The sequence below is a fragment of the Myotis davidii genome, unplaced genomic scaffold, assembly GCF_000327345.1.
Source record: "Myotis davidii unplaced genomic scaffold, ASM32734v1 scaffold399, whole genome shotgun sequence".
NCBI classification, from domain to species: Eukaryota; Metazoa; Chordata; class Mammalia; order Chiroptera; family Vespertilionidae; genus Myotis; species Myotis davidii.
The window spans coordinates 312,666-324,991 of NW_006292094.1; the positions used below are offsets into that span (position 1 = coordinate 312,666).

Consider the following 12,326-nt stretch of genomic DNA (forward strand, 5'->3'; position numbering starts at 1 on the left):
AGGAGGAGGAGGAGGAGGAGGAGGAAGAGGAGGAAGATGAAGAACAAGAGGAAGAAGGAGGAGGAGACAAAAAGAAAGACTTTTCCAAACCCAAACATGGGAAACCAAAGTTAGGTGATACTCTGAATTCCAGAGAGCGGCTGCAGAAGAATCCTGAGAGAGAAAACTTTGTTTGCTGTCCCCAAGACCCTATCTGCCACCAGTCCCCACCATCAGCACAGGCCTTTTAGAGCTGGGGACAGGTTTAGGACAGCAACCAAACGAATGACTGTCACCGAAACTACTGATAGCTGTGTTGCTGCCGAGGACGAGTCAAACTCCTCATGTCTGTATCATATTAGAAAGTCTGAAAGCTTTCTACATAATATGACAGCCACACAATGCAGTTCCCACTGGGGAATCAGATTCTAATCTATAAGGAGAAAATATAGATATTTCTTGGAAGGCATATTAGGAAATGACAGAAGAGCCGAACCAAGGAAATGTCACATGTTGGCAGCCTGACAGGATGGCGGACTTTGTGGGACTGTTGTCTCCTGTCGTTGCATGGTCCTGCCTGCTCCTTGTCCTCTGCCTGTTTGTTTCGCTGTCAGTCCCTGCCTGCAAGAGAAGAAGGCAGTGACCGAAGGGTCCTGAAGTGGCCACAGCTTCCCCAGGCGCCATGTAACAGCTCTATGCTCAGCACTTACCACACAGCGGCCTGTGGATGAGGTTACAGTACTGCTGTTTCACAAGAAAGGAAAGTGGGCCATCACAGGTGTCACGAACATGTCCCAAACCCACACAGAGGGAAGTAGCCAAGCCAGAAATCATATCCAGTCATGTGTGTCCGTACAAATTGTGTGATCCCGATGCATTGCCCTCTTTGTTCAGCAAACATTTGAGTGTTCACTAGCTGAGGGTTCCTCACGAGCAATGAGTGATCCAGCAGTTGCTGTAGGTGCCCTGCCCACACTCTTGGTCCAAAACACCTGCCCTGTTGGTAGACATTTCCTGTCCATCTTGAGAGCTCCCTACTTCTTTCATTCTCTCGGCTTCCTCTGGCTGCAGGAGAGTGTTCAGCACCCTGCAGGGGGGCCAGAAGTACTAGGAACTTAACATCCATAAGAGCAACTTTCAACCTGTGAGGGGCTGGCATGAATGGACACATGGCCCTGCCCCCTCACCCCTGGGAGGGGACACATCTATGTGCAGGTGTGTTCTGTACAGTCTCCCCCAGGTTCCTATGCAGCATGGAGTTTCAATCATTATGCAAAGCAATAACCTTCAAATAAACACTTCCTCCCCTCGCTTCCCACTGTGTCTCAGGGAGACCAAATAGGCGTTTTCCCTGGATCAGCCGCCCCTCAGAGAAATTGTTGGTTGTCCACTGTCAATCAAGAATTACAGGCAATAGTGCAGGTGAGATCTGGCCGCTGGCCACTAAGATTTTACAAGCACGTCCACACACAGTGGAGACTTGGCCAGAGCCGGGCAGGTAGCAGTTGGGAGACGGCTGCAGAGGTCCAGCAGAGAAATGACGGTGGCGTGGTCAGGTCAGTCACAGTGGGGTCCTGAGCAGTAGTCAAATTCTGGACATATTTTGAAAATAATGTTAAGAGATTTTGCTGGCAGGCCAAGTGTAGGACCTGACAGAAAGAGAACAGCTAAGGGTGCTAGCGAAGGCATGTCTCCCCCCTTGAGCAATCAGAAGAACGGGCTTGTCCTTAGCTGGGATGGAGACTACAGAAAGAGCGCAGGTAATGGGAGTCGATTTTTGACATGTGTGTTTGAGATGCCTGTTAGTCATCCAAGTGACAACAGAGAGCAGAGAGCTGGGGTGCAAGCTTGAGCCAGGGAGAGGCCAGGGGTGAAGGTATAGACATTTGCGAGTCAAAGGCATGTAGATTGAGCATAGATGAGCTCGTGGAGGGAGCCTCTGATTTCAAAGAAAGTACAGCGGAGGAGGCACATTACTGAGCCACACAAATAACCACCCAGACCCCAGACCGTGATGAATTCTGGGAAAGGAAATGGCAGTGAGTGTCCTTCGGGGACACAGGATGCAGCAGACCCTGCTCCATGGAGATTAGACGGGGAGAGTATTCTATACAGAGGTAGAGGATGTCTGGGAACTCAGAAAACAATCAGAAGCACAAGGGAATGGTGAGAAATGCATCTAGAAGAAAGGAAGGCTGAGGTCCAATCCTGGAGGGCACTGCCTTTGAGAGAAAGAGCTGGGATTTATCCTGTGGGCAGCGGGGGCAATGGAGTGGGGCATTGGCGGGATCGGAGCTGACTGGTAGGAGCTCTTGAGGCGGAAGGGGCAAGAGACAGGAGGCTGCAGGACCAGTTAGTGGGGTTGGGTAGGAGAGGAAAACATTTAAGAAGAAACACAATTTGTCCTAGCTGGTTTGGCTCAGTGGATAGAGTGTCAGCCTGCGGACTGAAGGGTCCCGGGTTCAATTCAGATCAAGGGCACATGCCTGGGGTGTGGGCTCCATCCCCAGTGGGGGGCATGCAGGAGGCGGCCAGTCAATGATTCTCATCATTGATGTTTCCATCTCTCTCTCTCCCTCTCCCTTCCTCTCTGAAATCAATAAAAAATATATTTTTTTTAAAAAAAAATATTTAAAAGAAGAAACACAATTTGACAACAGGCATCAAAACGTAAAGTGTGCATAGCCTTTGGCCAGTATTTCCACTCTCAGGAGAAGACTGGAGGAGAGGTGTGGAGATGGGAGGTGAAGGTGTGCAGATGAGGGTCACTGACACACTGCTTGGAACAGAAAAGGCTGTGAAAGCACACGAAGGTCCCACAGCAAATGACTGATTAAATAAAGGGCGACACAGCCACACCATGGAATGCTTTTCAGTGATTAAAAGGGATGATATATATCTCAGTTCACTGGCATGAAAGGAACACACAATGTATTGCTGAGTGAAAAAGACAGGCTGTGAAACAGCATTTATCGTTTAACCCCATTCATCAAAACGGTATCTGTAAAATATCAGTTGTGCATAGAGTCTGGGGAGACCTCTGAGATTGCATTCATCAAAACGCCAATGATGGTTTACTTTAGATGATAGATAGGATTCGGTGGTGTGTTTCTGTTTGTTTAGGGTGGGGGCCGTTTCTCTCCCTATCTTTCTGGATGGCATGAATTTTCTGCCCTAGGCATGTAGTAGTTTAAACAAAAGGCAATACTAGTACAAATTTACTAACGGAAGTCAAACAGATGGTCTTTGAGTTCTTGCAAGGCAAACATGGCCCCCAGTCTACAGTGTGAGCAGGTGGTGAGTGGGTCGGCTGACCTCTCCCTTGGGTCAGGACTCTCTCTGAGGGATCTTTGGGGGAGGGGAGGGTTGCCTGAGATAGAGCGTTCGGATGGCCTGATGACCTTCTCTCCTCCTCCAGGGTCTTCCTGAGAGCCATCAACAAGTTTGCAGAAATCATGAACCAGAAGTTCCTGGAACACACGAACTTTGAGTTCCAGGTGAGTAGTTGGCACCTGAGTGGGCATCTTGGGCTGGTTGCTTCTTCAGACACATCCCAGTACACACATGGGTATGCCATGTCTCTGGGGCTGCCTCAGAGGGGTGTGACAGGGAGGGAAGTACTCAGGGTTTGGAATCAGGCCCCTGATTAAATAGTCAATAGCTGAGCAGCTTATGTAAATGCAACTGCATAATGGATCTTGTGGTAAGGAAACTTGCGCTGCTTCATTTGTCAGAGTGGGCACCACCTTCTAAAGATGGATCACGTTTTCTTACTTTTTTATTCACTCATAGACACTGAAATATAAAGCTCTCAGTACATCTATGTGACTCCCGATTCCTCCAGAAGTCACTTGTGCTCAGACAGGACCTGGGGCCTCTGTGAGATACACCCGCATAGAGCGTGTCCCTGGGGCTAGCACAGTGACATCTCCGCAAAACGCAGGCAAGAAGAGCCAGCTCTTCAAAGCCTGTGGAAAAGTCCATGTTGCTACCTCTAGCTGGAGATGTGAGAGATGCCCGGAGAAGTGGGGGTTTCATACCTGGATCATTTGAGATTATGAGCTGTGTGACTTTAGGCAAATGGCTTGACCTCTCTGTGTCTCAGTTGCCTCCGCATCAAATTATGATGCTAATTGTAGTTACCTCATTGGCGGGTGGAAAGGATTACGTGAATTAAGTCACTGAAAGTTCTTAAAACAGTGCCAGGAACATGGTAGCTATTATAGTCGCTCATTATAATTATGCTCATTGGTATCACTTTGATGGTGATGGTGATGACGGTTCTGAATGTGTCGGGTCTGGGAACTCATATGTCAGTTCTCAGTAAGCAGGACTGGAGGGAGGCACCTTTCTAGTCACCACAACATTGCCTAGAGCGGTCAACCCCACAAGGTTTTGTAGCACTGGAAAGCGGCCAGCACTACAACATGAGATGTCTCTTTTTTCTAACGAGACTTCCGTAGATATGTATTGATAAGTACTCAAGAACAGGACCATTTTTCAACCTTATCTGTGTCCTGCTCTGCCCATGTTCTCCTCACCTCCTGTGGAGCGGATTTGTTCTCTGTACCCTGCCTGGAACACGCCTCGTCTCCTTCTCCTGGTTTCATTAATTATGCATTTGATATCGGCAGGAACAGCATCCATCACTGGGCCCCGCCAGCCCTGGCAGCTGCTGTCCAGAGGAGGGGCAGGTGCAATGAGATGGTCCCCAGTGTCTTTCCGAGAACGGTGGCATTCTGATTCAAAGGGCAAAAAGCGAGAAGCTCTGTAGGGCCACTCTGTAGGTGACAAGACCAGAGAGTTACAGCAATGATGTCTTCTGCTGGGGCCAAAATAATTTGCATGTCTAGGCCCTGCTCAGGGTGCTGGGCCCTGGCCTTCCCATCCATTTGCCTGCTCAGGGAAGACCAAGAGAGGATTTCTAACTAAACTCACTGGGCTTTTGTGTAGGACTGATAGTCATGGTCTAAGCTATTGCTTTGAGGGATTCGAAAGCAAAGCAGAGCACAGCCTTGCCCTCCGGAATTGTGGAGTCTCGATAGGGGGCTGTAAATCCATCTTCTAGCAGCCAAGCCTTGGAAAGAGGTGACTAACTTTTACTAGGCACCTACTTAGGGCATTTTGATGCTCATTATAACCCCATTAGGTTGGGATATACCCATTTTATTGGTGAATAAACTGAGTTTCAGAGAAGTGGTTGGCTTTTCTGTTAAAGGTCATCCGACCACTCAGTGGGGTGGCTGGGAGTCAGACCTCTCTGTAAAGCCAAGCCCTTTCACTCCTCTGCACTCTCTTAGGAGCAGGTGCCTGTGCCTCTACCAGACAGCTCTGTTTAGCTCCAGAAACACTGTCTGCCCTGGTTAGCGCTTGCTGGCCCAGGGACAGGCAGCTGTGTGACCACTGGCTGTAGGACTGGATCCTCCATGTAGGAAACTGATTGGCCCAGGAATCGGTGCTTACACCTCGGATGTGCTATTTGGTCCCAGGAAAATTGCTTCTGCCTTAGGCACCTGTCTGAATGCCACTACGATCCCTCTCTCTCTCCTTGGGAAGCTCTAATTGGCTCTGAGTTTGGCAATTCCAACTTTGGCCTTGAGGCATTTCTGGATTAGCTCTGGGCACTGAACCACCTTGGGATCATTTTTGAACCTGTACTGAGAAGCCGTGAAATGAAGCTTCTGGGATATTCCCAGCCATTAGAGGAGGAATGAGGCAGGCTTGGTCTTTATAATGAAAATGTAACCAGTAATGGTAAAAAAAAAAAAAAAAAGTGCAAGAGGGAGCACACACATAGAGGGAGCACTCACCGAAGCCAAGAAGAGGCCCACAGCACCGCCTGCCTAGAGGCCTACGGTGGGACGGTGGGACGGTGGGACGGTGGGACGCTGTGTAGCTCCACCAGGCAGAAAGATGGTCACAGGCTTGGGATGGCTTCTTCAGCCCTGCCTGCTTCGGCTTGAAGGCCCCAGAGAGCCTCTGGCCTGATGTCCCTAGCCAGAGTCCATGGATGGGAACTCCCACTCCCAGAGTCCACCGTATCCCCAGAATGGTCCAGGCTGCTGCGCCTTTGCAGCTCAGAAGAGGCCACGCCCATTGTATTTCAGCAGCACCATGTGCCGGGCACTTTTTCCCTCTCAGTTGGAATTTGGGTTAAAGAATAATTCAAGGCCATTAGAAAGAATATTATAGGATCAAAACTCCTTGCCCTCTCTGCTGTAAAATTCCAGATGAACCAGGAAAAACTTAACCAACAGTAAAGGGTAAAGGAAACTGAGGGAAGAGAACAGTGGTTAAAAAATTAAGTGCTGGAGTGAGACAAATGTGGGCTCAGATGCCAGCCTCACCATCCTGCAGCCATGGGTCCCTGCTCCCTAAGGTGGGAGATCACAATACAAAATTGGAGTTTCTCGGAGGATTTAACAACAATGCCTATAGAGGGGGGCTCGTTAATGAACTCATTCAGCAAACACAGGTGTCCCCCCAAAACTTGAACAGCTGATAGCTCACTTTTGAAATGAAATGTATTTTAATACACAGTGCCCTTATCATTATTCAAGTGTGTGCATACATTTTTGGGGGGAGAAACCCTATGTTCCCTGAGCACACTCTGGGTCAGACACAACACTAGACGCTGGAAATAGAAGAGTGAATAGACAGATAGGTTCTTGCCTGCGTGGTGCTTGCATCCAGCCGTGGAGACAGGACATAATTAGTTCCCCTTAAAATATGTCGTAAACCCCGTGAACAGGGCGTGATGAGGGCGAATGGCGGGCGGCTCTCCTTTAGCCTGGGAGACCCAGGAAGGCTTCCCAGGAAAAGATGTTTGAACTGAGATTGCAAGACTGAGTAGGAGTTTGCCAGGCAGAGCCTTCCTCATTTAGTCCCTGTGACCACCCCCTTTGGGTACTCTTAGCCTCATGTTCCAGGTGAGGAAACCGAGGCTTCCAGCCTTAAGGAAACTTGCTGGTGACAATGGAGCTGGGAATTGCCTGAGAGGATCTGTGAAAACAAAGGATAAAAGCAGCAAAAAGCAACACAGAGGCCCTGTGTCTTCACACTTGCAGCTCCAGCCATGGAGGCATGATTACAGCCTCTCCTGCACAGAGATGCAGAAACAAGGATGTCGGCTAAGCGCTGATGCTAACGGGGGGGAAAGGTGGAGTCAAGCTGAATGTCTACAGTGGAAGGAATTGGTTAAAATGGAAGTGCATCCTTAAACAGAACGCCATGCAGCAATAAACCAGAACAGAGCAGATCTGAATATGCTAATATGCAAACATCTGCACGAGAGATTTATGAGAAACTAGCAAAGCACCACAGATATTAGAAAAAATGTCTATACATACATTGTTTATATATAAATGATTTTTGGAAGGGTAGCCAGGAAATTGTTAAGATTTTCTTCTGGGAAAGTAGACAAAGGTCCAAGCATGATAGGATGGAAATATCTTATTATTTAATATTTTCTACCATTTAATTTTTTTATGATGTGCGTATTCTATAATTTTTAAGAGTCAATTAAAAATAACTAAATTCAGGTTACAGTATGATTTTGGCTGGTTTTACTGTTTTACATCTGTGAAATAAAGGCCTTGGATCAGATAACCCTTAAATTTATTCCAGCTCTATGCTTCTGTTGTCCTATGATTTCAAAATATTTAATTCCTAATCAAAAATCTCCTCCCCTGGGAAAAGGGAGCCATGTGTTTTGCAGAAGCCCCTCTGGCTTCTCCGAACCAGCCGAGCTGGGTACTTAGTAGAAATGCCACCAGGCAGCTTGAGGCAAGGAGGAAAGAAAAATCTGAGACCCTTTGAAACGACTGGAGAATTTCTCTAACAATACAATGATCAATAAATACATATTTTCTGGAACCCAGCTGTATTCAAACTGTTGTGCTGAATATGTCATAAGGGATACAAATAAGTGGAAGGCAGGACTCTGGGTATCTATGGAGCCTTCAGTTAGAAAAGACAGGGCCATACATATACATACTCTTGAGTCGGTGCCCCCGCCAGTACCACCATGCCATTCACTGAGCGTCTGCCAGGCACCAAGGCTGTGCTGGATGCCTCCGTGCTCATATTATCTCATCAGCGCTTGTAACAGTTCTTTATGGTCGGTACCATTCTGCTTCCCACTTCATAGGTTAGGAAAACGAGGCTCAGGAAGACCCAGTACAGCAAAGACCACCCAGCCAGTGAGAGCTAGCCCTGGCACCCACACCCTTGTCCCTGAGGCACTGATGCCTGTGCTCCCCCCTCAGGGGAAGTGAGGGGCGGAGCCTCTCCCCTGCCTCCCTTTGGGCCCCGAGGTATCCCCACTGTGCTGATCCTTTTCTTCCCTAACTGCACCTCCCCAATTGCCTCGGGCAGAACAAAGCTCAGAAACAAGTGCGGGGAAAGGGACAGGGGCCATGGGAAGGCAGGGACCAAGGAAGTGGGTCTTGAACCGGGATTTGAAGAAAGAATAGGACTTCAATGCTGTGGGTATGAGCACCACAGTGAGCAAAGCCAGGGAGTCCGTGGGGCCTGAGCAGACCAGCCCTTGGAAAAAGGCAGTCTGTTGAGGGCAGAAATACTGGGAAACGAGTGGGGCCCGAAAAGCCAGGTCAGTGCACGTGGTCCTGTTCTTCGAGAGCAAAGTCGGGGAAGGTTCGGGGCTGAGGAGGCCCCCTGAGTGCCAAGCACCATCTAGTTGTGCCCGCTGCTCACCACTCAGGGTCTTTGCACAGAGCCACTGGCCATGGCCACCTCCCTCAGTTCCAAAGTCAGTCCCACAGAGCCCTCTGGCAGGAGCTGTGGTGAGGTGCCCAGGGCACCTTCTCTGATCCACTAAGAAGAGGAGGCTCTGGATCTAAGGTCTCATGGTCCACCAAGATCTTCAAGGAGGAAAGCAGAAGAACGGCAGGTCCACTCCTAAGTATGTACCCACCTCTACACAGAAACTTACATGTAGATGCTCGTAGCTGCGCTATTCATAATAGCCAAGAGGTGGAAACAACCCAACACCGGCCAGTGGATGGACAGATAACAAAACAAAAACATGGTGCATCCTTATGACAGAAGAGTTTCAGCAACAAAAAGAAATGAGGTACCGACACATGTGACCACATGGGTGAAGCTTGGAAACATTAGGCTGGTGAAGAGCCACGCATCTAGGAAATATTGGACTAAGCTGAGGAGGAGAGTGGTCCCTGGTCTCCAGGCCTGAGGGGGAGGGAGCAAGGGGAGTGACTGCTGGTAGGTAGGAAGTATCTCTTTGGAGTGATGAAAATGTGCCAAAATTAGATGGAGATGGCAGTTGTACTACCTTGTGAATATACTAAAACCCACTAAATTATACACTTTAACAAGTGAATATTATCATATGGAATTACACTTCAATTTTCGCAAAGGAATGGGGTGACAGAAAGCATTTCTGAAGGACTGAATTACACTTCAATTTTCGCAAAGGAGATCAGGAATGGGGTGACAGAAAGCATTTCTGAAGGACTAAGTCAGGTGGAAGACAGGGGAGCAAGAGGCACAACTGGATCTAACATGTCTCGTGTTGCCAAATATGTGTGTGGGGGGGGCATTTCTGGAATTGCTCTCAAAAGCAACAGCAACTCAACTTACTTTGTCATCTATCAGCTTCCTATTCTCTTCTGATTATTCTGATGAAATTCCCTAACCTCAGAAATTTCTCACCTTCCAATGACCCTTTCCACGTCCTGTGACCAGGTTGTCCTTTTCCTGGCTTTCTGTTTCACATCCTGGTCTTAAATGGGAGGAAGTGTGAGCTCCGAGCTCAGCAGACCAAATCAGCACATTCAAAACCTGCAAATCACGGGGTGCCGGGAGGAAAGACAGTCTGAGGAGTCCCCGGAGACCGGACCTGCACGGCGAGTTTGGATAAGCGGGGTTACTGTGGAAACACGGGGCGTAGGATCTGCTTCTAAGGGTTATGAGGAAGCATTTTCAGGACTTTGAGGAAGGGAGTGGTAGGACCCAACTTCTTTTAAAAGGTCCTTGGGGCTGTCTGTGGAGAGTTGATTTTATGGCAGCCACAAGCCAGCAGGTCACCTCATTGCACCCCGGGAGTGGCTTGGTCTTTTGAACTCTGGGAGGTAAGGTTTCAATAAAGAAAGCACATCCCCTCAACAGAATCTGAGCAGCATGCAAGCAGGGTCTGCAGTCTGTGTGACCCCTGCCCTATCCTCATGTGATGATAACATCTGGCACATTGGTATTCAATAAATATATGTTATTTTCTGACTGACTGTGAGATGTGTGGAGAGAGCCATGGATGTCAATCAGAAAGCCTGGGTTCAAATCCTAGCTTTGCCTCATCTCCTCATCTGTAAAATGGGACTAATAACAGCTACCCATTATTGAGAACTGGAAGGAGGGGGCATGGGAAAGGGCCTGGCCATGGTAAAAACGGAGTGTTGTCTTGCTTCTTTCTGAAACTGGAACCACATGCCCATTTGAAAGCAACACTCTGGGCAGCAATATGGCTATTATCAAGGGTAGAGGTGACTTTTACTTAGTCTTAGCATCTGAACTTCTTTGAGTTAAGGATGAAGGTCTTAATGGCAGGTGATTTCTCTAGCCGGTCACCCGTTCTCTTGCTGTGCAGTGTTCACAGGCTGAAAGTGGGTGGGCTTTGTCCAGCAAAGCTGTCCTCCACCGGCTCCATGAAGGGCCTTAACGTCTGTAATAATTGCCCCTGAGTACCTCGGGAGCTGGGCTGTGCTATGTGCTTTGGTACCAAAGGAATCACTAGAATAATGAAAAGGACAATAAGGCTAACAAGTGCTTTTGAGCTCTTTTCTGATACTCTAGCCCTTTAAACTCATCATCTCATGTGGTCTTCACTGCAGCCCTCTGCAGTGGGTACCCCTTTTGCAGACGGCCTCACTGAGGCTCAGCAACGCCTTTGTTTGGGTCTCTATCTCTCGGGTTCTGTGGTCTGTGTCAATGCCTGTCACTGTGGTACCGGAGCACGTGCCATGCACTGAACCTTGGCTGTCTCTGTTTCACCAGGAGCTAGTATTAGCCCTTGCATTTACCACCAACAGGTCATGTGAATGTTAAAATTATGATAGGCCTTTATCTAAGCTGGGTCCTTGGTGATTCTGGAACTCCACAGTGCATCAGACTCACCCGGAATGCTTGTAAACACACAGCGTCTGGGGGTCTGATTCACAGGGTCTGGGTGGAGCCAGAGAATCTGCATTTCTAGCAAGTTTCCAGGTGATGCTGCTGGTCTGGGGCCACATTTTGAAAACATTGAACTGAGAGTGAGGAGAAGACAAACTATTCTCAGACAGAGTGGGTTGCTGGCTGGTCCAGGAGCTGGCTGGTTAATTTCGGGAGGACTTCCAGAGAGGCTGGGAGTCCCTGAGACACGTATCCCTCACCACCCTCTAATACGAAGGCAGAGCAGCCAGCTCACCAAGACACCCAGCTGGGGCCAGTTATTTGTACCCCAAAAAATCTAAAACAAAACACAGAATGAAGCAAAACAGAAAGCATCCCTAAAATCCTTCTCCTTGCCCAAGTCCTATTGTCAACGAGGGGACATGGTTGGCGCCTGGAGATGTCCATCCATTGTCCTCGCTTTGGCCGGGATGTTAATTTCAGAGTCAGTGCCAGTTAGAAAATTGCAGTGCACAGAATTAAACTGGTTCTGCTTCTGTCTTCCGCCATCCTTATAAATTATTCACATCCCCCAGCACTGAATCTGCCTTCCCACTTCAGACCCTCTCCATGACGGCTCTCTCCTCTTTCATTTGCAGCTGTGGAATAACTATTTTCATCTGGCGGTGGCTTTTATCACCCAGGATTCCCTGCAGCTGGAGCAGTTCTCACACGCCAAGTACAACAAAATCCTGAATAAGTAGGTTGCATGTTTGGATCTCCCAAAGGGGGAGTTGCATGGGGATCTCTGAGACGGAGCCTGAAGCAGACTTTTTTGGTTCCGCCTAGGTACGGGGACATGCGGCGGCTAATTGGCTTCTCCATCCGCGATATGTGGTACAAGCTTGGTGAGTAGCCCCCGCTTCCAGACAGACACATCTGCACCTGCCGCGCACCTTCTTGAAGGCCATCTGTTAGAGGGCCACAGGGGTGTCAGCAGTGGGATCTTGAAATAACACTTTATCACTGTACGTAACCCCAGGTCCTCCACGAGTGTCTGATGAGAGTGGGTCCCCACCCCCACCTCCCACCCCAAACCGCTGTGGATCTGCTTCTGCTTGGTACCCGTCAGGGATTACGGTGTCAAATTTGGATTTATGAAAAGGAGGAAGGGCAGGACTGCTGTGGGAACTCACGTCCCTGTCCATCACAGGAGTGCT

The 12,326-nt window shown here is 48.7% G+C and overlaps 1 protein-coding gene across 2 annotated transcripts in view; it reads left to right on the forward strand.

Moving 5' to 3' along the window:
• DOCK2 (dedicator of cytokinesis 2) overlaps positions 1 to 12,326 on the forward strand; it is a 365,121-nt gene that overhangs the window by 292,509 nt on the left and 60,286 nt on the right. For both annotated transcript variants that reach the window (XM_015565082.1, XM_006765379.2), the window contains exons 30-32: positions 3,398 to 3,476; positions 11,766 to 11,866; positions 11,956 to 12,014. In XM_015565082.1, the coding sequence (XP_015420568.1) occupies positions 3,398 to 3,476; positions 11,766 to 11,866; positions 11,956 to 12,014 (239 nt within the window). The remainder of the gene's footprint in view (positions 1 to 3,397; positions 3,477 to 11,765; positions 11,867 to 11,955; positions 12,015 to 12,326) is intronic.